Source organism: Oreochromis niloticus, linkage group LG12, assembly GCF_001858045.2.
Source record: "Oreochromis niloticus isolate F11D_XX linkage group LG12, O_niloticus_UMD_NMBU, whole genome shotgun sequence".
In the NCBI taxonomy this organism is placed as follows: domain Eukaryota; kingdom Metazoa; phylum Chordata; class Actinopteri; order Cichliformes; family Cichlidae; genus Oreochromis; species Oreochromis niloticus.
In genome coordinates, this window is record NC_031977.2 from 30,216,050 (window position 1) to 30,238,795 (window position 22,746).

Here is a 22,746-nt window from a genome sequence, read left to right on the forward strand (position 1 = left end):
TTTCTTCCCCATGGAGGCCAGATTTTACCCATACAAATAACTTAAAGGTAGCATCAATGTTATAGAAAATTTTATTTAAAAAGTTAGTGATTTGTATGTTTATGCCATGTCGTGATGACAATACTTGTGCATATATGTGCATCTGTTAAAGAGATGTGGTTGGTCTGGTCAATAATGAAGAGTAATAAAAAAAAATTTAAAAAAAAAATCCGTAACAGTTCCTGCTGCACTTAAATGGAGCATGGTTCAGTGATCCAGCTGCAACAAGTGCTACCAGTAAATATTCTAAGTTGAGATTTTATGAAGTGCCTCGCAGTATTCAAGACTCAACAAGGTAGATGAAATCAGGAGTACAACCAGAACCATGCTCGACAGTTTCATCAACATTCACACGGTTCTGCACTTTGATTCTGTTCCCCAGGGTCAGAATGACAGTGCTAAGTTTAACTATAATGTCCTAAGCCATCCGAGGGAGGAGATTCATTGCAAAAGTCCTAATCTGTGGTATGTATTATTGTGCCAGTGCACGCCCACTCCAAGCTATTTCTATGTGGATATTTTTTTGGCCACACTAGCAAAATTATGACTCCTAATTTGCCCTACGTGCCAGAATTGACTCCAAGTATATTTGTTCTGATATTCACATAAATTATGTCCACTCATTTCTTTTCAGCTGTCTCTCAGAGATGAAATGACTGCCATTTTGCCGTTCTCAGTTTCAGTTTGTAGCTCCTCTTCTTGGAGGTGCAGGCGCACACAAACACACATAGTGTAACTGAGTGCAGAGGAGAGCAACAAAAAAGCAGTCAGATTCTCATCACAATAGGGGGCATCAGGTGACTCATAGCCTGTAAAAGCTACCCAGTGTTTTTTTTTTTTAAAGGCTAGTGAGTGCTGAGGGCTAAAAGTGTTAACTATCTCTTCACGCTTGTGTTTCATGTTCAAACAGTAAGGTTGGAAATGAAATGTGAAAGGGGGAAAGGTGTGGCTATACATTCTGGGCTGAGATGGTCATGCTCCAGAGCAGTATTCAGTGGTCCTGAATTTTGTATATAGCACTTCTAAACTTCTATTTTCCGAAGTGAGATCTAGAAAAAAAAGGAAATTATTCTTTGCTTGATGAATTATTTTAACAACTAATGTATTATTAAAATGTTTTTATCATTTAATTTTATGCCCACAGATTTAGTTTTAATTAGCTGTTAACTGACAATCAGGTAGTTCTCGCAGCAAGATCTGTAATACTAACAATCTCAATTTCATTGTACTTTTTATGTGATCCATTAATAGAACCAGATGAAAAATGCTAAAAACCATTGTGTGCAGCCAAGCTGTATGCAACTTTCTTTCCTATCACAATTTTGAAGGTATTCAGCCTCATTTCCTGCTCCAGGACACATGTAGAGAAATAGCAGTGCTAGACAGATTTTAAGAACAGTGTCATTAATCAGTAAATCACCCTGAGCTTTTTTTTGTAATTATCCTGGTGTTTTCCCATCATTTCTAGCTTTGACTGGTAGTCCAGGCTTGCTGCTCCTGGTGGGACCTATTAAGTTCTTCAACGCCTCTGGCACCATGTCACTTTGGAATTGGTAAAGTCTTACTATCCCTGCATCTCTGCTTTAATTGTGCACTGTGATATCACTGGTACACACTGATAGGAGGTCATGAACCATGTGGTCAACAAAACTCTACAGTTCTTTGTGTGTTGCAAAATCAATAATAATCATGTGCATTTTTGTATTGCAAATATTTTTTGATACAGGGAAGTGGCATAAATAAATAACAGGAACATTTTGTAACAAATAGCCAAATATATCACAGTCAGAGAAAGGATGTTTTCATGTTTGAGGAGGAATAAAAAGTAGTGGCAGACCAACAGAAGCTTTTAGACTTGATGAATATCAAGTACTGACCAATGCAGTGCCTGCAGCTGGTCCTCTGTTTCATTTATTATCAGAGCAGTCATGTGTAATGGAGTACCAATGCTCAGCACAGCTCATTTAATTTCTCTATACAATGAACAGTTTGAAAGCTAATCAATGAATAACTTCTTAATTATACTGTGTATTATAATAATCACAACTTAAACAAGCAACTTGAAGCTTGGCATCTAATCCAGCAGTACTATTGGCTTGATACTTCATTGTAAATTGTTTATGAAAGCACAATAGGCTTTCCTATCTGACATGGCTCCTGTATCATACCAGGAAACAATAGCTGGACGTGGGTCAGGCTGGCTACCGTCTATGACAACCCAGTGAGGGTGTGTGCATGTTGGCTTCTTTGATACCCTCTTGGCCTAACAATGCAAGTACTTCCTATCTAGCCTTCTGGGACGATATCATCCTTGCAATTATGCTAAGGTTTGCAGCCTTCTGGGTCTCCAGACATGCACATCTGGTTTATTTGTGCTTGTGCATGATGAGAGCCTGTGTGTGAGAGAGTGAGTGAGTAAACTATAATGACCGAGGGAAGCAGTGGGGCTGGGTGTTGACTGGTAAGTTGCAGTGTAATTGGACAATTGTTCAGTTTAACCCCAGGCTCTCAGGGTTCATAAAGGCATGAAAAGCTCTCCTGGTAAACACTATTAAGCAAGAAAGGGATGGCCGAAGTACTTACTTTGGCTGGCCTTACTTTTTTTTTCCATGAGAAACTCCTATGTTCCTCATTCATTATTACACACAACAGTCCGCTTGATGAATACACAGATAACAAAAAAAGCTTGCCTGGAAAGTAGCAACTATGGGAGGAGACGGAAGTGCAAGAGAAATTCTGTGTTGCTTCTTAGTCCAACCTCTATACCTTGTTTGTCCTAATGTTTTCTTGCCTTTTAAACCACAAGTGGGGTCTTCGAAGGAAACCAGGCTGAAATACAGAGTTAGCTAAAAATGAAAAATAAAACTCACATTTATCTTGATACACTGCTGGCTGGTGACAGCACAGCACAATCTCCCTCAGCTTCATCAGAAACAAATCTCCACTTGACCCAATGGAGGCTGTCCAGTCACAGCATTAGAGCTGCACAGAGCTTGGGTAGAGGCCTAGATTCCCTTGGGACTAGGGCGTTTTTGGCATGCACTTTGGTAGCTCACATGATGAGAAGTTATCAAACATTTACATCATGTTAGGTAGCACTACTGATGCCAGATGCCCTAAAGATCTTTCAGAAGTGCTATGGAATAAAAGCTATTATAATGGTCACTGCTGGTCACCGTTGACCACAGCATCCACAATTTTACCAACATGAAGGTTCTGAACCTTCACACCAATGAAAAGTGCTCTGAAATAAATGAATGAAGTTTGGAGACATGTTAGCAAAAGTGCTGAGTGAAAAATTATGGTGAATAACTGTGCGACACAAAAGCGCTTTGAGCAGCCAAAGGAAGCTCCCAAAATAGATGTGGTGCGGTGTATTACCTCACCCCCACTCACATCAGTAAATGTGTCCATCACATTCATGCATCCTAAGCCCTGCTGACATGCCCTGCTCTATGAAGCTCACAGTACATACTAGAGTTTTCCCAGTTGGCTTGCATGCAGGGGAGAGTCAGCAGAACAGATGCAAATAGTAGGCCTATGACATGACACTTTCAATTTTTTAAAGACCCATATTACAGTGAACCATGTAGTTCTAAAAATAGTCCAGTCTGAGTCTTTTCCGCCATTCTGCCAGGCTAAATTAAGCCTTAGGCCCAGGAGGGGTAGTGGTGGGCAGAGATAAGACAAGTCAGCCATCAGCACTGGTAATGTCTCTTTGGGTGATGGTGATGGCTCCTCATAATTCCTCAGCATTTCAACTTGGCCTGGTCATAGAAGAGCAGGGATAGGCTTGCACATTCCACGAAAAAAAGAAGAAAAAAAAAAAGGAGACAGATGTAGTTGGACATAATAGGGGTTGAAAAGAGGGTGGGTGGAGGGGCCAACTCATGGTCACAGCTGCAACCTCGCCAGGGGATTGGATGTGCACTTCTAATAAAGCTCTGTAATCAAGTCACTCGTGCTAACCTCCCACACCCACAGAGGCTAACTTGCCAAAATGCCTATCTTGTGACACAATTTGAAAAAAACAAAAAAAAAACAACAACAACAACAAAAAAAAACAATGAAGGAAACAATGGACATGTAGTACATTAGGAAGAATGACGTATTTAACAACCAATATGTGGTGCATAATAGTATGCAGCACATACATTATTGTGCTCAGTAAAGAAATTAAGCCAGATGCTACACTAGTGAAAAGCCTATAAAATGCAATTGGAATTTCCAGATGAATAAGCACACACATACTTAGATCAGAACTGCTGCAATAAATACCTTTTTAGGTGTGCAATATTTTCATTGTGAAAACTTCAGTGGGCAACAGCAGAATACTTCTGCTCAAGATCTAAAGTGGTTGGTCCGACTAATACAGTTTTCAGCTGTGCAAGGTGGCAAGTAAACAGCAGAAGTGGCACACTCACTGGGGAGGCATTTGTTGATGAGACATCTGCTGGGCCGTGGCTTCCCCCCTCTGAGACAGCTTTCAGTAGACCAAGGCCATGACTCAGGTCTGCACCAGCTGCTGGGCCTTGACTAGATATATTTCACATTTTTCCCCATGATGGTCAGTGGTGCAAATACACCATTGCCATAAAAATCCAGAAGTTATGCCGATAAAAGAAACTATGAGCTGAACATGAATCAACAGATGGTTTATAAAAAGGGCATTTGCGTTGAGGAACTAACCATCTTCACATTTAATTAAATAGACACTCTTAGTTGGACACAAACACTGCTTTAATGCACACCAAAAGAAGATTTAGGAACGCACCCACTGTGAACATGCACATGTGTATGTAGTTCTGACTGGCTAATCAAACAAAGTGCTTCTATAGACTAATCCTGCTAACACATATCTGTGCTGGTACTCTCTCTTGCTGGCTTCACAAGACCATGATCTTGCAGCAGTGCAGAGTTTTGCTGTCGACTGAAATCATCATTAAAAACAGTACGCATGAACACATCAGTGGTGGGGGTAGAAACAGCATAATTCTCCTTACCATCTGAGACAACATTCCTGTATCAGGCATCCTAAACCAGATCACTGCACAACATTAAGCCTGACAGAAGCCCTTTAATATTGATGTGCCCTGCCACTGTAGCATAAACCACCAAACTGCTGTGGCACTGGATAACTGACAGTTCTGTAATATAGGTTTCAAAAGTCAGCCTTTCATCTTGTGAAAGGAAAAAAGCTTTTCACTTCAACAGGTTTCCCCAAGAGGCAAATTCAGCCATTTCTCATTGAGGGGTTAAATTGTTGTAAAATATCACAATTGCTGTTTCAAATATGTGGATATGACAATGCCAATAATCTTATTACATAACTGTTTCCAAACTGTAAGAGGCCTACTAGTAGGCTTGTCAAGGTTTTTCAAAAGAACAGGTTAACTTGATAACTTCACATAGGGGGACTGGGAGCTTAATTTCTCGATTGTAACTGATACAGTTAAACTCACCCCAGTGATAAGTTTTAAAAAATCCAAGCTTTGTAAAGCTAGTACAGGACTTCAGTGGCTTCTAGTTTCTCTGAAATACAACAAATCAGGATTTCACTGGGACTGACAGAGATTGCATTAGACGCTGCAGCATATTACAAGACCTATAAAGGGCACATAGAGGTCAAGACAACTATTATAACTAATGTAGCCTGTTTTATAAAATGGCAGTATTTGTTGTACAGATAATCTGCTGCAGCCCATTGTACATCCCAATGACATGTGGACAGACCCAGAAGAAGCAAGCTACAGCTGTCATAAAAGACTGGGAACTGTGGTTTCCATTCTGCTGAGTCCATTTCCTCTTTGTGACATTAATGCAATAATTTGAAGATCCCAACAGAATAAATTCTCTCATTAGGATAAGGGATTTGGCTATGGAGTAGAACAACAGAGTTAGAGCACACTAAGCCATCATGTCTCTCACTCTCTCTCCAGCATGTTGAATCCTTGCAGGTTTGAATTAGATTACTAATTTTGAGGCTGTCCTTCCCACTGTTCTATTTCATGATGCCTTGCCTTCTTGAAAGCACTTTAACTGATTTCCTGAATTTATGAGAATACAGACACACACACACACACACACACACCTCTGTCTCCTCTACACCTGTGCACTGAGTATTTGTTTAAATAGTTTAGATTTTTTTTTTTTTATCAACAATAAAGATAAAAACAAGATAAAAACAAATAAACATGCAAACAAAAAAAACAGGAAAACACTCCTTTTGTTAATATACAAGGTAATTAATACCCAAACAACTTTTTTTTTTAAAATTAAAGACAAAACATTCTGCGAACATTGTAAAAATGGGTATAGGATGGCTGTTGCTCACGTCACACTGATTTCCTATTAGATCCAAATCATCTACAAAAATCAAAAATGTTCCCCAAACCGTTTCAATTATACTTTGTGTCTTTTAATATATGTGTTATTCTATCTAGTGGAAGAATTGACATTATTTATCTTATTCTGTGGGTAATATTTGGCTTCTGAGTGTTTCCCCCACACAACAAACACATCACAATTAGTTCTGTGGCATTCAAACAACTGAGGTTCATTAATTGTTCTTCATTTTCATTGTAGTCGTGTCCTCCGGCTACAAACAGAAAAGAAATAGCTTCAGGTTTAGTGGAATTTTTTTATCACTCTGACCCATTCCCAGAATGTTTTAATCTTTCTACACTGTCACAGTAAAAGCACTTCTTGAGCCTCTTTTAGTGCATACATCCCTTTTCACTTTGTGGTTTGATCTGAAATATGAACTAAAATACTATGTCCATCATTATCTGTGCACCATTAAGCTACATGTACCTTTAACATCTAGTCTATGTTGGGACTGGGGTTGAAACATTTAAAGAAAATGGCACAATCAAAATCATAAAAGGAGATACCAATAAGGAAGTGTGACACTTTCTGTTCCCTATCTCAGTGGAACTGCGATTGGGTGGTCGATGAACCTATTAGATATGAATGATGTGAAAAACGGACACAACACACTTGCACAACAGTGACGTATTGGCCCTTTGAACAAAACCGAAGTAGGGCACAGAAACTCGGACATAGCACAGAAAGACAAACTTGACAGATGTTATAAAGGGGGGTGACATCAGTTTTACAATACTCACTTAACATTATCTCAAGATGAGTAAGACACTCTGTAAAACTATAGTGTGCAAAATTCATTCACACAGGGTTTTCATCTACAGTGCAACATTTCTAAGCTAAATGACATAAAAGAAAAAAAGGGGAAAAAAATACTACAAATCGATGTGAATGGCATGCAGGTGCAATGTCATAATACGGGATTAAATTCCCGCGATCCATGTCTGAAATTGAGTGGGCAGGCTTCTTAAAATAAATCTTTACAAATGACACAGTTTAGCAGTCAAACACGGGTCTGCTTCCTCTCACTCATGCGCTCTACACACAAGAGATGACATCATATTGGGTCAGCTTGGGTTTTAGTGCTCAGCTTGCTATCTACATCTGCCATTTCGAGCGCGTCGTATTAGCCTACATTTACTTTTAACTACTGCCCATTTAATCGAGCACCGTCTCGTGTGCAGGTGATGATGTCCGGTACAATTCAAGCCATGAATGACTTATAAAATAAAACAATGAATGACGTACCGTTGTTGTCTTTGCATTAAATTAGTGCAGTCTAATCCTACAATCTAAATCCTAAAAAACCCCACAAAAACAAAACAAATCAGGGTGTGCAGATCATGTCTGCCTGTGTAAAAAGGCTTCAGACAGACGTAGTAAAAGTATGCGTAGTGTCATGCATAGTGGACGTTACACTGTCTCAACCGAAAGCCATTGTGACCGTGCGTTGATAGTAAAAGCTCACTCACAACAATGTGCAATGGAAGGTACCACAGTCATTTTGGACGTGACAGATTCAAACGGACTGACACTCACACTGCGTGACACTGCTAAAATAACACCCGGGACAAGTTTATACACCACCCAGCCACCTTGTCTGTTACAAAAAAAACCCCCAAACGTTCACTTCACTACAAGCTGTCATTCGTTTGCTCAGCATACTCACCCCCCGAGGAACAAACCAAACAGCAAAGCTTCTTCTTCGTCAGTTCACAACGTAAAAAAATACCCACAATTCAGCCTAGGCTTAAAGAAGGTGCAATAACGAGCAAACGTGCACACTTCGTTAAAGCCGTTAAAAAGCAAACCTACGCACTTAACCCCAGCGAGCTGATGCTTGTCTCCGTACTCACCACCTCTGAGTTGCGTTCAAACAACAAGCCGAACAACGTCGAAAACAGGCGATGGTAGTCATTACCAACTTCAGGTGCAACCTAATCGGCACTACTACTCCTTTGTATCCACTTTTACCGCTTTGACATTTAGCTACAGTAGCTCAGCCGTTGAGCCAAGAGGAAGTGTCATTTTCAGTTCTCAGCGCGCGAGGCTTTTAGCACGAGCTGTTAACCGTTACAGTGGATGGGGACAAACGTTGACAGCAGCGCAACAGCAGAGTGAAAAAAACTACTCACCTTTTGTAAAATTCGTCCTTGGTGAAAAGCGTACGCACTTCGGGGTTATTTTGTCCGACTCTAGAGATTTCGCTGTGACTTCTCGAAGTGCTGTCAGTTGGTCTAGACTTCCTGAATGACGGAGCAGCAGGAGCACAACCCCTAGCCCGTGTTTGACAGCCACTCTGACAGACAGGCGGAAATAAAGTTGTCTCGTGTTGGGAACCGACCGCTGGAGGATGTGCGCTCTGCGCGCTTGGTATTTTCCATAGAATATATATTTGACTGATTGTTTTGCGTGTACTTTATGCTCAATTGTTTTGTCCGAATTCAATACAAATTTTTAAAGTATGACTCATTCTTACAGTGGCACAGCATTAAAAAAATAAAGCTACTAATAAAGCTATTATTAAAAGTGAACGACCAACAATCCTTTACCCAATTTCCTTTGCAAATCATTAAAGATGCATGGACTGAGTCATCCCGATTCTGTTGCAACTTCAGAGATGGCAAGCCAGCTAGTCTGCTAAATATGCTCAGTATGATGACGCCACCTGCTGTTGTACTTTGGAAGTTTAACTGTAAAATTATTGGGATTATTCTGCATCAGGGCCGTTCCCAGGAGTTTTTGCAATAGGGTGGTCGGGGAGCGGGGAGAGCAATGAAAACCAGTGGGGGAGGATGGTACACAGGAAACCACAATATTTGATCTGAAACGAATACCGCCTATTCACTAGCAAGGACCTCAACCTCAGATGCAAATGAAGAATATTTGCTGATAATGATTACTGGCTCCTGGCCTAACAGATTCCACTGATACCTTTTGGATGACAAACAGAGGAAAAATGGGGAGGGAGGGTGCGGCATGGAAGTAAGAACATGTGTAGGCATAGATGTAAGGTGAGGAGAATGTGTGGATTGTAGTTCCACTGCTTAATATAAATGAACTCAAGTATTATAATTTTCAGGCTTATCCAGACCTGCTTCCTAATACAGACATTGTGCCAGAAGTGGCACTTAAGAGTATAAAAATCTAGATGTGTTTAAATTAATTCAGTTCTATTGAATAGTTGTTTTGTAATGTGGAGAAACAAGTATTCAGACCATCAATAAAAAAGTTGTATTCTTACTTATTTCCCCCAATAAATCAAAAGTTTTACTTTTGATTGTTTAAATGGAACAGTGCATGTTAATGGTCATCATATAAACATATAAAATGTAGACATGCCAGATTTTTTACCCAAAACTACTAATTTACATCCTTACTACTTGGTCAAGTAACATGAAACTATTAAAAATATAGTAAAAATACAAACAGACCCGAAAACACAGACTGACAAACAATACATCATGTTAAGTTAAAAGCAATCACAGACGTAGCTTGAGTTATGCCCTAAACATAGGATCTTTACAGTGTTTTTTTATTGTAACTGGCAAACTATTTAAATATTTATTTCTCTTTTCTCTTCTATAAATGTAAAGTGCCTTTCTCTTCTAGAGGTGGGCCTAGTAACACTCCCAACATCAATTCTTTGTTAATAAATTCATTTTAAGGCAGAATTAATTTAATTCATGTAAATGTATTTAGCATTAGTGCCTATTAGTGCAAGCAAAAGTGCTTGCAGAATCATATGCTTTGTAACGCTCATTCACAATTAATGATTTATTATTGTGTCACTTTGGTGTTGATTAATTAATCATATTCTGCTGGGTAACTTTATCTACAGTAGATTTATGTTTAGAAATCTGCAAAATAATAACTAACTCAAGCTTTAAAATACATTTTATGGAGTAAAAAATACACTATATGTATAAAAGTATTCGGGCACACCTCTTAATTGTTCTTAAGTCAGATGTTTTCAGTCCCATAGCCACAGGTGCACAAAACTCAAGCTGCCACACTGTGTACACACAATGGCACAGCCTGCCTTTACAAATATTTGTGAAAGAATGGGTCATTCAGTAAATCTGAGCATGCCTTTGAGGGAAGTCCATTTGTGAATTTTCTTCCATTCATTTCTACCACTAAATGGTATTGCTGCAAAGCCACACTAGCCACAGTATCTCAGCCACACAGTGGCACACCATGTAAAGGTTACAAAGCAGGGTCACAAAGTGCTGAGGCACAGAGTTGCAACTCTCCCTTAGTATTAAAATCAAAACTGAAACTGTGCATCAGGTGCATCAGCACCTGCAGGTGGCCCAGTATTTTTGTCCATATAATGTATAATATTTGAATTCAAAATATACTGGAGTAGAATGTCTCATGCTTTGATAAAGTTAAGTACCAGTGCATTACTGAAGTGCAAGCTCTCTTCAAGTAGAACTGGGCATTATATGATTAACAGTATTCTCGTCCACTGGCATCACTGGGGTCAAACTATCACTTTTTATGTCTGTCCAAGTACAACACTGAAGACACCACCTGATAAATTTGCTGTTAAAATGATAACATTTCACCAATTAAATGTCAACGTTAACCAAAATAAAAATAAAACAAAAAAACATACCAAATTTCCATAGACTCTCAATGAGAGATCGTTACTGAGCATATTCTGCTGATATAAAGTTATAAAGTAGGGTGGCTGTAGCTCAGGTGGTAGAGCAGGTCATCCACTGATCGGAAGGTTGGTGGTTCGATTCCTGGCTTCCCCTAGTCTATATGCCAAATATCCTTGGGCAAGATACTAACCCCAAATTGCTCTCCGATGCATCCGTCGGAGTATGAATGTGTGTGAATGTTAGCTATGAAGCACTTAGAAAGATGTGTTTGTGCGAATGGGTGTGAATGGGTGAATGCACAAGTTGTGTAAAGCGCTTTGAGTGCTCAGATGAGTAGAAAAGCGCTATATAAGAACCAGTCTATTTACCATTCCATAAAGTAAACTGCATTTTCCTAAAGTTTAGGTTTTAAACATAATACACTAAATACACCAAAAAAAGGTTCAAACTAAACCATTTGTTTTTGTTTCTTTGAATACTTTTGTGATTGGTTTTTTGTTTTTTGTTTGGGGGGGGGGGGTGTCTGTTTTGTTTTTTTTTAATAAAGCATACTAAATAGCTTAAATAGTTGTAAAAATTCGAGATTGTTTTGTTTTTTCTTCAGCTGTCCGTAGATTTTCTGTAAAATTACTATAGAAACACAAACACATTTTGTAGTTCTTTTGGTCACTACTGTTTGAAAAATGTTTCTGGGTTAACGTGTGAACACTGGGGCGGGGAAGAGGCAGCTGGCAGGGATCAGCAGTGGCATCAATGAAAAAAACTGGCGTTCACCAATCACCTTCCGATGCTAATCCTTAGAGTAGTGAAAAAAAGAAACTTATTAACTATCCAAATATGATAGGAAATGTGCCTGTTTAGATGTTTTACCATATATTTCAAATCGCTCATAGAAAACTTGGCCGCTATTAATTAGCGGTGACTGTTTCAAATTTTGTGTGCTAATTCTATTAAAAATTGCGATTAAATGTTTTATATGATTCGTTTATTATCGAAATTCTACCCAGGCATATTCTTGGACAGCTCGACACCCGGGGGTCCTACCAGTTGTAGGCGCTCTTCCAAGCAAGCTGCAAAACACAAATCGATTGTTTATTTTGTGTTTGTTTACATTTTTCGGAGCGCATAAATGGCTTCGACTTTGCTGTCGCCCATGGTGGATTATTACAATGATGAAGAAGAACTCGATAGCGTGGATGACGACGACGATCGGAGTTTCAGGGGGAGAGACTCGGAAGAAGGTAACGTTTTCAACAATATCTTCGGGCTCTGTCTAGTTGTTGGAAAAAACGGAAATGCGCGCTTTATTGTATGAATTTGGATGTGTTTTCTTAAAATGCAGCATTTAAGTCATTTTCCCCCTTCCAGTGGAAACCGTTTGTCCATGTTGCGTGGTATGCGCAACTGCAAACCAAGTTAAAATGTATTTCTCGCTCCCAAAACTGGAAAGCTACTTCAATGCAGCCACACGTTACTTAGTTAGCTTTCTAGCTACGTTTAGGTACACAGTACCACGAGCAAAGAGTCTGCCTGGTGTGGAACTGTCTCAGGAGTGTGTGATTTGAGCTCAGTAAGCAAAGCAAACCGTTCGGTTTTTTCAGAGTTGGCAGCAAGTCGAGCGAAAGAAATAATCACTGATAAACACGCTAAGATTGCTAGCATTAATTTTTTGCGTTATACACAAGAGCATGAAAACCGCGACGAAAAACACCACTGCCCACAGTGGCTTGACGTACATGTGCGCTTAAAACAGTGCTCCCGAAGCACAGCTATAAATTTCAACCAGTCGTTTTTTGTTCTAAAAAAAAAAAAAAAAAGTATGACAGTCCAAACGTTAATTAGCCAACTTGCTACGTAATGTTAGCTCCGAGCATTGACAGGTCGGCAGGAAGGCAAGCGAAATCCTGCGTGCTGTGTCCACTGCTCTGCCCTTTTCACACACTTCACTGAGACAGAACGGATTGCAGGGAAAGGGAAAGAAAGACCGGATCAGAGGAAGGCGATGACAACACTGCAAGGTTAGCCAATTCCCTGACATTGACCTCCAAAGCGAACAGCTGGACTTATTTTTCTTCTCCTCTCCGGATATGTTCTTCTAAGCCTAACTACGTAAGCTAGAGTCGGGTTACACTCTTTATCAGCAGACGCGGCTAACTTATGCTAGCATATTAATGCTAGCCGAAAATGAAAGGTGCTGTGTCAGCTTGAATACAGAGAGGGGCCTTAGTCTTTGCTCGTCTTGACGTTTCAACGTAAAGCCGGTGAATTTTTTTCGTCAGACATATGTGGTTATAACTTGGTTCCCGAGCTTCTGATATCAAACCAGGTTTGGTGAAACATGCTGGCGTTGTTTCGAGAGAGTTGCTGTTGGATTTACAGCACTGCCAAGTTAGCCGGGATCTGTACTGGTAATTACACCTTGCGAAAAGTGCTTAAAAATATAGATCGTCACTCTTTTTTATAAATGTCATTGAGAAAAAAAGCCCAAGGGCAGTTAAGCAGATGTACCCACTTTAGTTTGGTTTAGCTGAACGTTTTCTGCGGTCGATTCAAGAATACGTAAAGGTATCAGCTGTTATCCTGGCATACGTGGATTTCCCACTGTCTACATTCTCAACCCCAGGGCATTCCCAAGCAGGGTGTAGACCATTACTTCATCTGTGCCACGCACGTACTTTCATCTGCAGATATCTCTGCCACCTGTGCATCAAGGTTGTTTTTGAAAACTTATGCCCGTAAACCTTCCTGACATGATCACATGTGAAGTATTTGGGGAAAAAATGTTGTCAAAATTTAGCTGAGAAAATCCTTTTCTTCTTGATTTTCCAGACACTGAGGATGCCAGTGAAACTGATCTTGCCAAACATGACGAAGATGACTATGTGGAAATTAAGGAGCAGTAAGTTTCTTGCCAACTGTGGATCAGCAGCTCTAACCTTTCACTGAAAATCATTTTTGTTGATGAAAGTTTTAAGTTACAGTGCTATTGTAAGGGGATTGGGACTAGCTTTTCTTTCATTGCAGAATGTATCAAGACAAACTGGCCTCTCTGAAAAGGCAGCTGCAGCAGTTACAAGAAGGTAATCACTTTGACTTATTTTCACATGAATGGAGGTGTCAGGAATTATCCATATTTGAAGGACTGCTGCCTTTTATTGTGTGGTACTGTGTGTGAGCATGAGGATTAATTTTGACTAAATATTTGTCAAGGGCACAGCCAAAACCTTACTTATTAGTTATGGTGCTTAGTGATTAGGAATTACATCATCAGGCAGAAGAGCAGTTTAAAAGTGCTCGCTTGTCATTGGCTAAAAAGATAAAACAGTGATGACAAACGGCCCTCTGCCATGATCAGCTCATTTTTATTGTTAAGACTGTCTGTTGTTTACTGATGCAAACTGCTTCTAAACTGCTGAGTGAGCTGTTTGAAAGTACTGTCAGCTATCCCAAAAGGCTTTTACTGATCATGCTGATGATTGTAGAAACTGCAGAGTGATAAGTTGTGTTTTGCAAATCCAACAGTAATTACAGTGTCAGTGTATTCTAGTCTACCCTGTGGTTCAGTGTAAAAGGTGTGGCAAAAAAAAAAAAAAATAGTAGTGGGTAGTCTACAATACTGGATGGTGTATTTTTATGAGTGAACAATGCCCAACATTAACATCTAAAACACATTTGTGTCTTTTCAGGCACACTGCAGGAGTATCAGAAGAGGATGAAGAAGTTGGACCAACAGTACAAAGAGAGACTTCGGAATGCAGGCAAGAACATGAAGTGCTTTGCTTCTGATGCATCCATGCCAACCAATGTTGGGCACGTTGTTTAGATTTAAGGAAGCTTTCTGTGTAGTTTGGCTTGTTTATTCAGGGAAAAGCACAGGGCTGCAGACAACCGTGTGTAGCTGAAAATAAAAATAGCCACTACCATGGATTTAAGAAGAGAAGTATGGGTAATGAAAGAATCAAGCCAATGTCCTGATTGGAGTTTTTAAACAGCAATTTTTCCCACACACTTAAAATTGACCTTCCCATATAAAGCCTTCTTTTGAGGTGGTCTTCAGTATCATTAAGCTGCTTCGTAAGAATAGTAGTAGTCCTTGTTCTGCTCTGGAGATCTGCTGTAAGCTGGATAATATAGACCTGCATCTACTGAAAACTGATCCTACGCTAGGCTTAAAAAGATGACAAGATATAGTTCCAGGTGGTGGAGTTGGGAGTTTTAGCCACATTATCAGAGACTCACTCAAGAGACAGCTGACGATATTGCTCAGTTACTTGTTATAAAAGCGATATATGCATATATTTTAAGTTATTTGGTGGTTGATTTCACACAACATGTGTGCCTTCCTTCAAGGGCTCCTGCTCACACCCACATGTCCCAAACACATAAATCCATGCGATGCACTTAACTGTATTGGGTGGAATGAAAGTACACACTGTCTACTCATTTAAACTTACAGGATGCTGTTTTGTAAAAGACTGAGCTTCTTCTCTCTGTTTCCAACCTGTCCTCTAACCATTTGGCTGCTTTAATTATATTGGATACTCTGCTTTTGTTGACTCAGTAGCTTGTCTTGTTTGTGATCAGCTTTCTCCTTTGCTTGCTGTGTGCCAGAATTGAATGTACTCAGTTTTTTGCTGATCAAAATGACTGTTTATTTAGTTAGGAATGTAGTGCCAAAAGGCTCTGGTAGTACACTCATAATCACTGCAGTGGAGAGTAGTAAGTATGTAATTACCAATGATCAGTTACTTTCTAACGCTAAAAATGACTAAAAGATAAACAGTCAGTGCCTTATTGTTCTCAGAGTTTAACTTGAACTTGAGTATTTTGCTATAAGCTTCTGGTACTTTGTGCTCCTGTGCTATAAGCATTCTCTTTTATGATTTTTGAGGGTAAATAAATTGAATTTAATGACACCGAACAATAGTTTGCTTATTGTGACCAGTTATGCTTTATTTTTCCCATTGACAGATCTATTTCTCCAGCTTGAGGTAAGCACAACAGCATCTCAGACTGACTGACGCTAATGTAAAATCAAAATCAGCCATTATTTCTTTTGTACTTTTTGGACATACAAGCATACAGTTTTTCTTGCTTTCTGGCTTTGTACCTTCTGCAGACAGAGCAGGTGGAGAGGAACTACATCAAGGAGAAAAAGGCAGCAGTGAAGGAGTTCGATGATAAAAAGGTTGAGCTAAAGGAAAACCTAATTGCAGAGCTGGAGGAGAAAAAGAAGATGATTGAAAACGAGAAATTAACAATGGAGCTGACAGGCGGTAAGGGAGCCAGAACAGGATTATTAATCAGGGACTTGCTCAGCAAAAGAGAGATGGGGTAAAAAAAAAAAAAAGTGTGTGGGTGGCTGTATTTTTCTTCTTTCTACATATTTTAATATTAAGTTATCAAATGAAGTCTGAATTTCCAGATACAGTTAAGATGCTGACCTCTATTCATCTATGCATGTGGATCTCACACTCATTTCTTCTATTCATAGACTCCATGGAGGTAAAGCCAATCATGACCCGGAAGCTGAGGAGACGGCCCAACGATCCAGTCCCAATACCAGACAAGCGGCGAAAGCCTGCACCAGATATCCTTTGCATAAACTTGTGACTGTAAAATATTCCAGATTATTTATACTTGTAGAATTTGTTCTTGAGATACTTTAAAATAAATAATGAATTGATTTTGTGTCTTTAAACCCCCCCCCCCAAAAAAACCTTCTTTAACTCTTCAAACCTCAGCTAAATTATTTGCTAACAGATGAGCAGATAATGGAAGATTTAAGAACACTTAATAAGGTGAGTGCTTCTAAATTTCTAGATGTCATGTGTCTTTGGAAAGCAGTATAACTCAGCAATTCCTATAATAAATCTTGTCAACCCTGCTTTTTACAGCTGAAATCACCAAAGCGACCAGGTATGATTGCATGTGCCTTCTACTACGGATTTTTATAATGAACATTTATGGGTATACTGAGTTACAGTACAAAATTAATACCTCTTAGATGAAGAGAGTAGCACTGGTCTTCTGCTAGGAGAAAGGGCCAATAAAATGCATCACAGTAATATTTTGTTTCTTACATGTATATTAGCATGGGGATATTAATCAGGTGTTTCTCCCTCCCTAGTGTCTCCCTCATCTCCAGAACATGTCCCCTCTGCTCCCATGGAGAGCCCCACCCAGCGTTATGAGGCCCGCATCGAGGACGGGAAACTTTACTATGATAAAAGATGGTGAATTTCAAGTTTTAATCTGCATCTGACACGATAGCAATTCATACAAAGCGCCACCACTAGATGGCCACATTGTCATGCGTTGGATGTTAGCTTGAGCCTGTAAAGATATTTTACAACCACCGGGATAGCAGCCTCATTATTTTTTTTTATTTTTTTTGTGCTACAGAAAGAGAGATTGCTTAGGAGCTACTGAATACTATGCTTAAAGGCACTGTTAAAAATGCATATTTGTAGAATATGTCTGCACAAGAACCAGCAACGCACTCCCTGCTGTTATGCCAAAATAAGAGTGAAAATCCCTGAATAGACACAGCCCTCCCTTGCCCTTCTATTTCAGAGCTGAGTTGTGAATCAGACATGTCAGAGCATAAGGTCATTTGAAGATGGGTAAAAATAATAGAATTCTGTCTTATTAGCCGTTCATATAGACAAAGTAATTTGAGAAGACAGAGCTATGTGCACTTTTTCTTTCAAGGCAAAGTCTCATTTATTGATGGCTAAAGAAGATGCCGCCACTGGAAAGCCTTCTCAAAAAGCCACAGGGAGGCACATGCGTCATTATTCTTCAGTGGGCCCTTAATAATGAAGTACCTTCTGTCAGTCTCTTCCTCTAGGTTTGTTCTGTCCTCTATAAGGTTGGAGCCATTAAAAAATAACAGACTTTTTGTTTTGATTTTTCATTCCAATTATCTACTTAGTGCCTTCTCAGGAGTAATGTGGTTTATTCAGCTGGGTAAAATTATTTATAATGAACTCCCCTCCAGTCTGCACTTGTTTGTTTGATGTTTAGTCTGTGTGTGTTTATGCTGACAGGTACCACAAGAGTCAGGCCATCTACCTGGAGTCAAAAGACAACACAAAGATCAGCTGTGTCATCAGCACAGTAGGAACCAATGAGGTGGGTTTTAGTTCTCATTCCAAGCATCAGCATCTCATCCAATTGCATACAGAACTGTATAATTAAGATTGAAGTATTCAGTGTATATAGTCTTTAAAAAAAATTGTCATTCCTAAAAGAAGACCAGACAAGAAGACCATAAGCATTGTCCTATCCAATAGGAATTGTCTCTCTAGTCAAAGCTCAACGTCTTATGTTTCTCCGTGGCATAGCGCTCAATTGTTTTCCAAAAAAACATTAAAAAGACATCAGCAAGACACACTGTTGCGCGGGGCAACATATTCCATCATTACCAGACTCTATGCCACATGTACTATCCTGCTGCTGTGAATAGTCACCAGAGCACTAAATGTTTATTGATAAACAGCTGAAAATAGTCTCTGAGTATACAATTCTATTTGAGGAACATCTGCTAGAAAGTATGGTGCCCAGCTGTTTTAGGATATTACAAAACAATTTGGGAGGGAAAAAAACAAAGGAAAAATCAAAATGACATTTGAGACCAATTGTGCAGCAATTGTACTTCTGGGTTTCCACAAGCACATTACAAGCTTGAAAATGCCTTGCTAGGTATCAAGAGAATTTTTAGTTTTGTTTTTGTTTGTTTTTTAAGTTAATTTATTGTATTGATATCTGATAAGACTTCTGATAGCTTTTAAAATTTATTAAAACTATAACACATCCTCACATAAGAAAAATGGTATACCCTCTATTAATTCTAAGCTTTTTAAATACAGAGACATTACAAAACTTATGACTCCCTTTCCAGGTTTTAAAAATTAGGTGAACAAAACAGGAATATTGAACCATTTCATTATTTATTTAACAAAAATAAAAACGCACACACCATGATTTACCGTCTTTTAGCAGCAGTGACTTTAAAGGTCCAGTAAGTAACTTTTTGTGATTTATTTAAGAAAAAAAAGAATGTAATAATAAATGTCCATTGATGAGTGTGTAATTGCACTTTTCAAGAAATTAATAATCTCACAAAATGCATAGGGGCAGGCTGGGGTTTGTGAAAGTCACCATGGAAGTTACTGCAGTTCCATTTTTATGTATGTGGGTTGAGACCGGCTACATACATAGTATTTCTTATAAATTCCTTATAAATTAAAGATCACAAACAACTCTTCTAAACTGTACATGGCCATTAAAATTTCTACATGCATTCTTTCGTCATCTCTTTCTCATTATGCCTTTCTCCTCCCTCATTTCCACCTAATCTTCTTCCTCCACAACTCAGCTCTCATCTCCTGAACTGAAGGCAGAGGACTAACACACTAAAATGTGCATAAATTAGCTTATTGTCGTAGTTTCTTATCGTCAGCAGATTACATATGTGACCCTCTGGACAGCTCACTATGAGCTGGCTAAACAACAACAGCTGGTTGTAACCTAACATTTTGACAGCTAATGTCAGGCTTGAGTGTACTTTAAAAAAAAAAAAAAAAAAATTCGCACTTTCACTCTGGTAAAAAGTTTGATTATCTTCTCACATTGACACTTGGCAAATAAACCTTCATACAGAGTCCAAAAATATTAGATTCAGGGAAATTTTTACTAATGCCAGGTAACAGCAGCTAACATCAGTAATGACAACAGCACTTACCGATAGAAATGTGCCAGATATGCTCAACGACTCACCTCAGAAACGCTGTGATCAGACACAAGTGAGATTCACTGACTAATCAATTTGTATCAGACTTCTTTAAAAAATTTTATAGCCTCTTTCAGAGTAAATAGACATGGACACATTATTGAGGGCTAAGATAAACAGCAAGCTGACTGCCTATACTTTCGTGCACATGAAGGGTGACCAGAGTTGTTTGTCCTACTGCGACCACCGTAGCTTGGATTGTGCACCCGAATTAGGAGAGGTAATGCCTGTATTATTCTTCAATGGGAAATATACATTGTAACTTAGAACGAAACAGGAAACCCCTTTTAACTCTACACTCCACCCCTCCACGCCATCAACTCAATGTGTAGTTTCTTTTCTCGACAGGTGCGTGGATGGTCACGCCATAGATTTCCAGCAGAAGTATAAATCAGGCTTCAAAACCAGAATTCAGTTGAATGAAATCTACTGACATCAAATGGTTGGACAGCTCTCTTAAGGTCCTGCCACAGCATTTTAATCAACTTGACGTCTGGAGTTTTAAAAAGAATTAAGGCATTGCAATTGCCATTCAGTCGTGCTGTTGTACATGTACTGGTTTGCTTGGGATCATTGTCCTGTTGCATGAGCCAATTTGGGCTTTAGTTGTCAGACAAATGGCCTCCCATTTGACGCTAAAATACTTAGAGGAGTTCATGGTTGACACAGTGCCTGCAAGGTGTCCAAGTCCTGTAGGTTCAAAATAAACCCAAATCAAGCCTGTCTGTAGTTCTTGGGGGTTTTGCAGTTTATCTGAGCACTGTATGGTAGCCTTTGCTGAAACATCTACATTGGAAAAACTGTTAACTGCTTTGTACTTGTAAATAATCTTTCTCATTGTAGAATAATGGACTTCACTTTGTTTGGAACTACGGTTTTACCTTTTCAGCTAACCTTTCCCTTATGTTCATTAATAATATTAGACAAAGTTATTCATTACTGATTTTTGAATGAGGTTAACTTCTCCCTCTGGTATAGCCTACATTATTTGTTGTCATGCTTGATGTCTTTGTGCAGCTCCCTTTTTCTGTTTGTGCCATACATTATGCATTATGATGGGTGAATACCATTACATTAATGACGTGCAACATTAAAGTTTCGCTTGAGTAGTTGAATGGAAACGGAGATCATCAACTGTTTCATTGCACAGATTTGACTCATTTTTTGATTTGCAAAACAAAATTTATTAAAATGGAAGGAAAACTGTTCATTTTTTATGTTTAATGTGAATTTATTTATGAGGAACTTTTCCAGCTTGTAGAAGAAAGCAGGTTGGCTGTATTGAGGGTTTCTTCTGTGTGTGATTTCCAGATTTGGGTGAGAAAAACAAGCGACAGCACAAAGATGAGGATCTACCTGGGGCAGCTGCAGAGGGGAGCATTTGTCATTCGTCGGCGGTCGGCTGCGTGAAACATTACCACACCCAATCCCATCTGTGCGTTTACCCATCCATCCAGCCAGTGGCTCATTCATCCAGTTTTGGAGTTTAACATGTGGCCTCACATTCATATTTCATTATCTTATATACACTACCCCCTAAAACACAAATATACACAGACAAGGTCTTCTGTGGCTATAAATATCTCATCCAGTTTTTTTCCCTCTCATTAACCAAATGCTACTGCAGTGAACATGGCCAGATATCCAACTGTTTTCCAGCCTTATATTTGTCACTATGTGGCATGCATGTAAAACTGGTTTGTGGTCACAAAGATGACTTGTTTTGATTAAAAATCTTTCCAAAGCAATCTTATTTACATTTATCATTAAGTTATTAAGTAGTTCTCAAACAGCCTGATTTGAATAACAGAAAAACTAGCGATGTATTACCGATCAAGTACTGGGGGCAAAGAAAAAAAAAAATTACACAACCGAGGAACTGCTTCAGGTTGAACTGAATATAGAAATCCCTCAACTAAAATTACAGTTACTTTATACAGGAAGCAATGCCATTTTCAAGAATATGCCTTTTTTCAGTATCATTATGAAGTAAAAGTTTCTTCCTATGCTGATCTGATGATTTTCTTTTTCTTTTTTTGTAATTTGTTATTTGAGAAATGTTTTTGTGATGTGACCTTCTCCATATGTGAAACTCCTGGATTAGTTTACCAGTATTTGCATGTGGAGTATTATGTTGTGATTTGTACTGTATTCCATTCTATTAAAAATGTTTTCTGCTTAATTTCAAGCTTCAGTTTTATTTTATTTTTTTTTAGCCTTGAATATGAAAAGCACCAAACCACAGTTGATAATCTAGAAAAAACAATTCACAACACAAAAACCATTGTTTATGGGTATTTAAGACACTTGAATAACACACAGGTCTGTATTTACTGCCCGCATATAAATTAATGACTTGTTAGTTTGGTGTCGCTTCAAACAACTGAAAGTAGTGGTTCTTGGTATGATTTGAGTTATCATGAACTGGGAGCCTCTGGCTTTAGAGCTATATTTATTTTGAGAGAAATGTTCAGGTGATTATTTTGTACAGGGATCTCATTGCTGTTATTTATGCATAGACTAGTTCTTATATAGTACTTTTCTAATGCAGCATGTCTCATTCACACATACATTCAGAGAAGCAATTTTTCCTGTCTTAAGTGCTTTCTAAAATTCACAAGCATTCACATTCTAAAGAAGTGTCAGTATCTTCCCCAGGGATACTCTGAGAGACCTAGTAGACTTCCAGCCTGACTAGTAGATGACCTGCTTTACCGCCACAGGCACCCCTCACCATAGTATCACATGTCTTATACTGGTCCTTTATAGGGCCTTTATGGAATCCTTAAATTTATTTTGTCTGAAAAATGTCTCCAGTCCCCAAAAGTCCCCTTACTTCTGATTGGCTGCCCCTCAAAGAACTCTGGACTTCCACTTTCAAAGGGGAATAGTGCAATGAAATGCACAATG

At 38.9% G+C, this 22,746-nt stretch overlaps 2 protein-coding genes across 7 annotated transcripts in view; one reads left to right on the plus strand and one right to left on the minus strand.

Moving 5' to 3' along the window:
- taok3a (TAO kinase 3a) overlaps positions 1-8,942 on the minus strand; it is a 63,182-nt gene extending 54,240 nt beyond the window's left edge. The window contains exon 1 of one of the 4 annotated variants that reach the window (XM_003454168.5): positions 8,559-8,942. The gene's annotated coding sequence lies outside the window, so the exon portion shown is untranslated. Of the gene's footprint in view, positions 1-8,092; positions 8,241-8,279; positions 8,466-8,558 lie in introns of those variants that run through there. The other 3 variants (XM_005473620.4, XM_005473621.4, XM_005473622.4) reach the window with 3 other exon arrangements.
- Positions 8,943-12,059: 3,117 nt separating this feature from the next.
- On the plus strand, positions 12,060-22,018 carry suds3 (SDS3 homolog, SIN3A corepressor complex component). Of its 3 annotated transcripts, none has more exons than XM_003454167.5 (12): positions 12,060-12,280; positions 13,869-13,938; positions 14,064-14,119; positions 14,726-14,797; positions 16,011-16,030; positions 16,159-16,315; positions 16,534-16,629; positions 16,779-16,840; positions 16,937-16,958; positions 17,170-17,275; positions 18,092-18,176; positions 21,148-22,018. In XM_003454167.5, exons 1-12 carry the CDS (start codon positions 12,169-12,171, stop codon positions 21,244-21,246), a joined length of 957 nt encoding a protein of 318 aa, XP_003454215.1. In that variant the 5' UTR covers positions 12,060-12,168; the 3' UTR covers positions 21,247-22,018. The 3 variants fall into 3 exon arrangements, with proteins under 3 accessions (XP_003454215.1, XP_005473680.1, XP_019221059.1); XM_005473623.4 differs by lacking the exon at positions 12,060-12,280 and adding an exon at positions 12,868-13,057; XM_019365514.2 differs by lacking the exon at positions 12,060-12,280 and adding an exon at positions 13,672-13,751.
- The last annotated feature ends 728 nt before the right edge of the window (positions 22,019-22,746 follow it).

Bases quoted from the DNA above. Each gene is read 5' to 3' on its own strand.
- suds3 (XM_003454167.5), top strand. From the start codon at position 12,169: ATGGCTTCGACTTTGCTGTCGCCCATGGTGGATTATTACAATGATGAA. The intron at 16,031-16,158 runs GTAAGCACAACA...TACCTTCTGCAG, and splicing joins ATCTATTTCTCCAGCTTGAG to ACAGAGCAGGTGGAGAGGAA. The intron at 16,630-16,778 runs ATATCCTTTGCA...AACTCTTCAAAC, and splicing joins GCGGCGAAAGCCTGCACCAG to CTCAGCTAAATTATTTGCTA.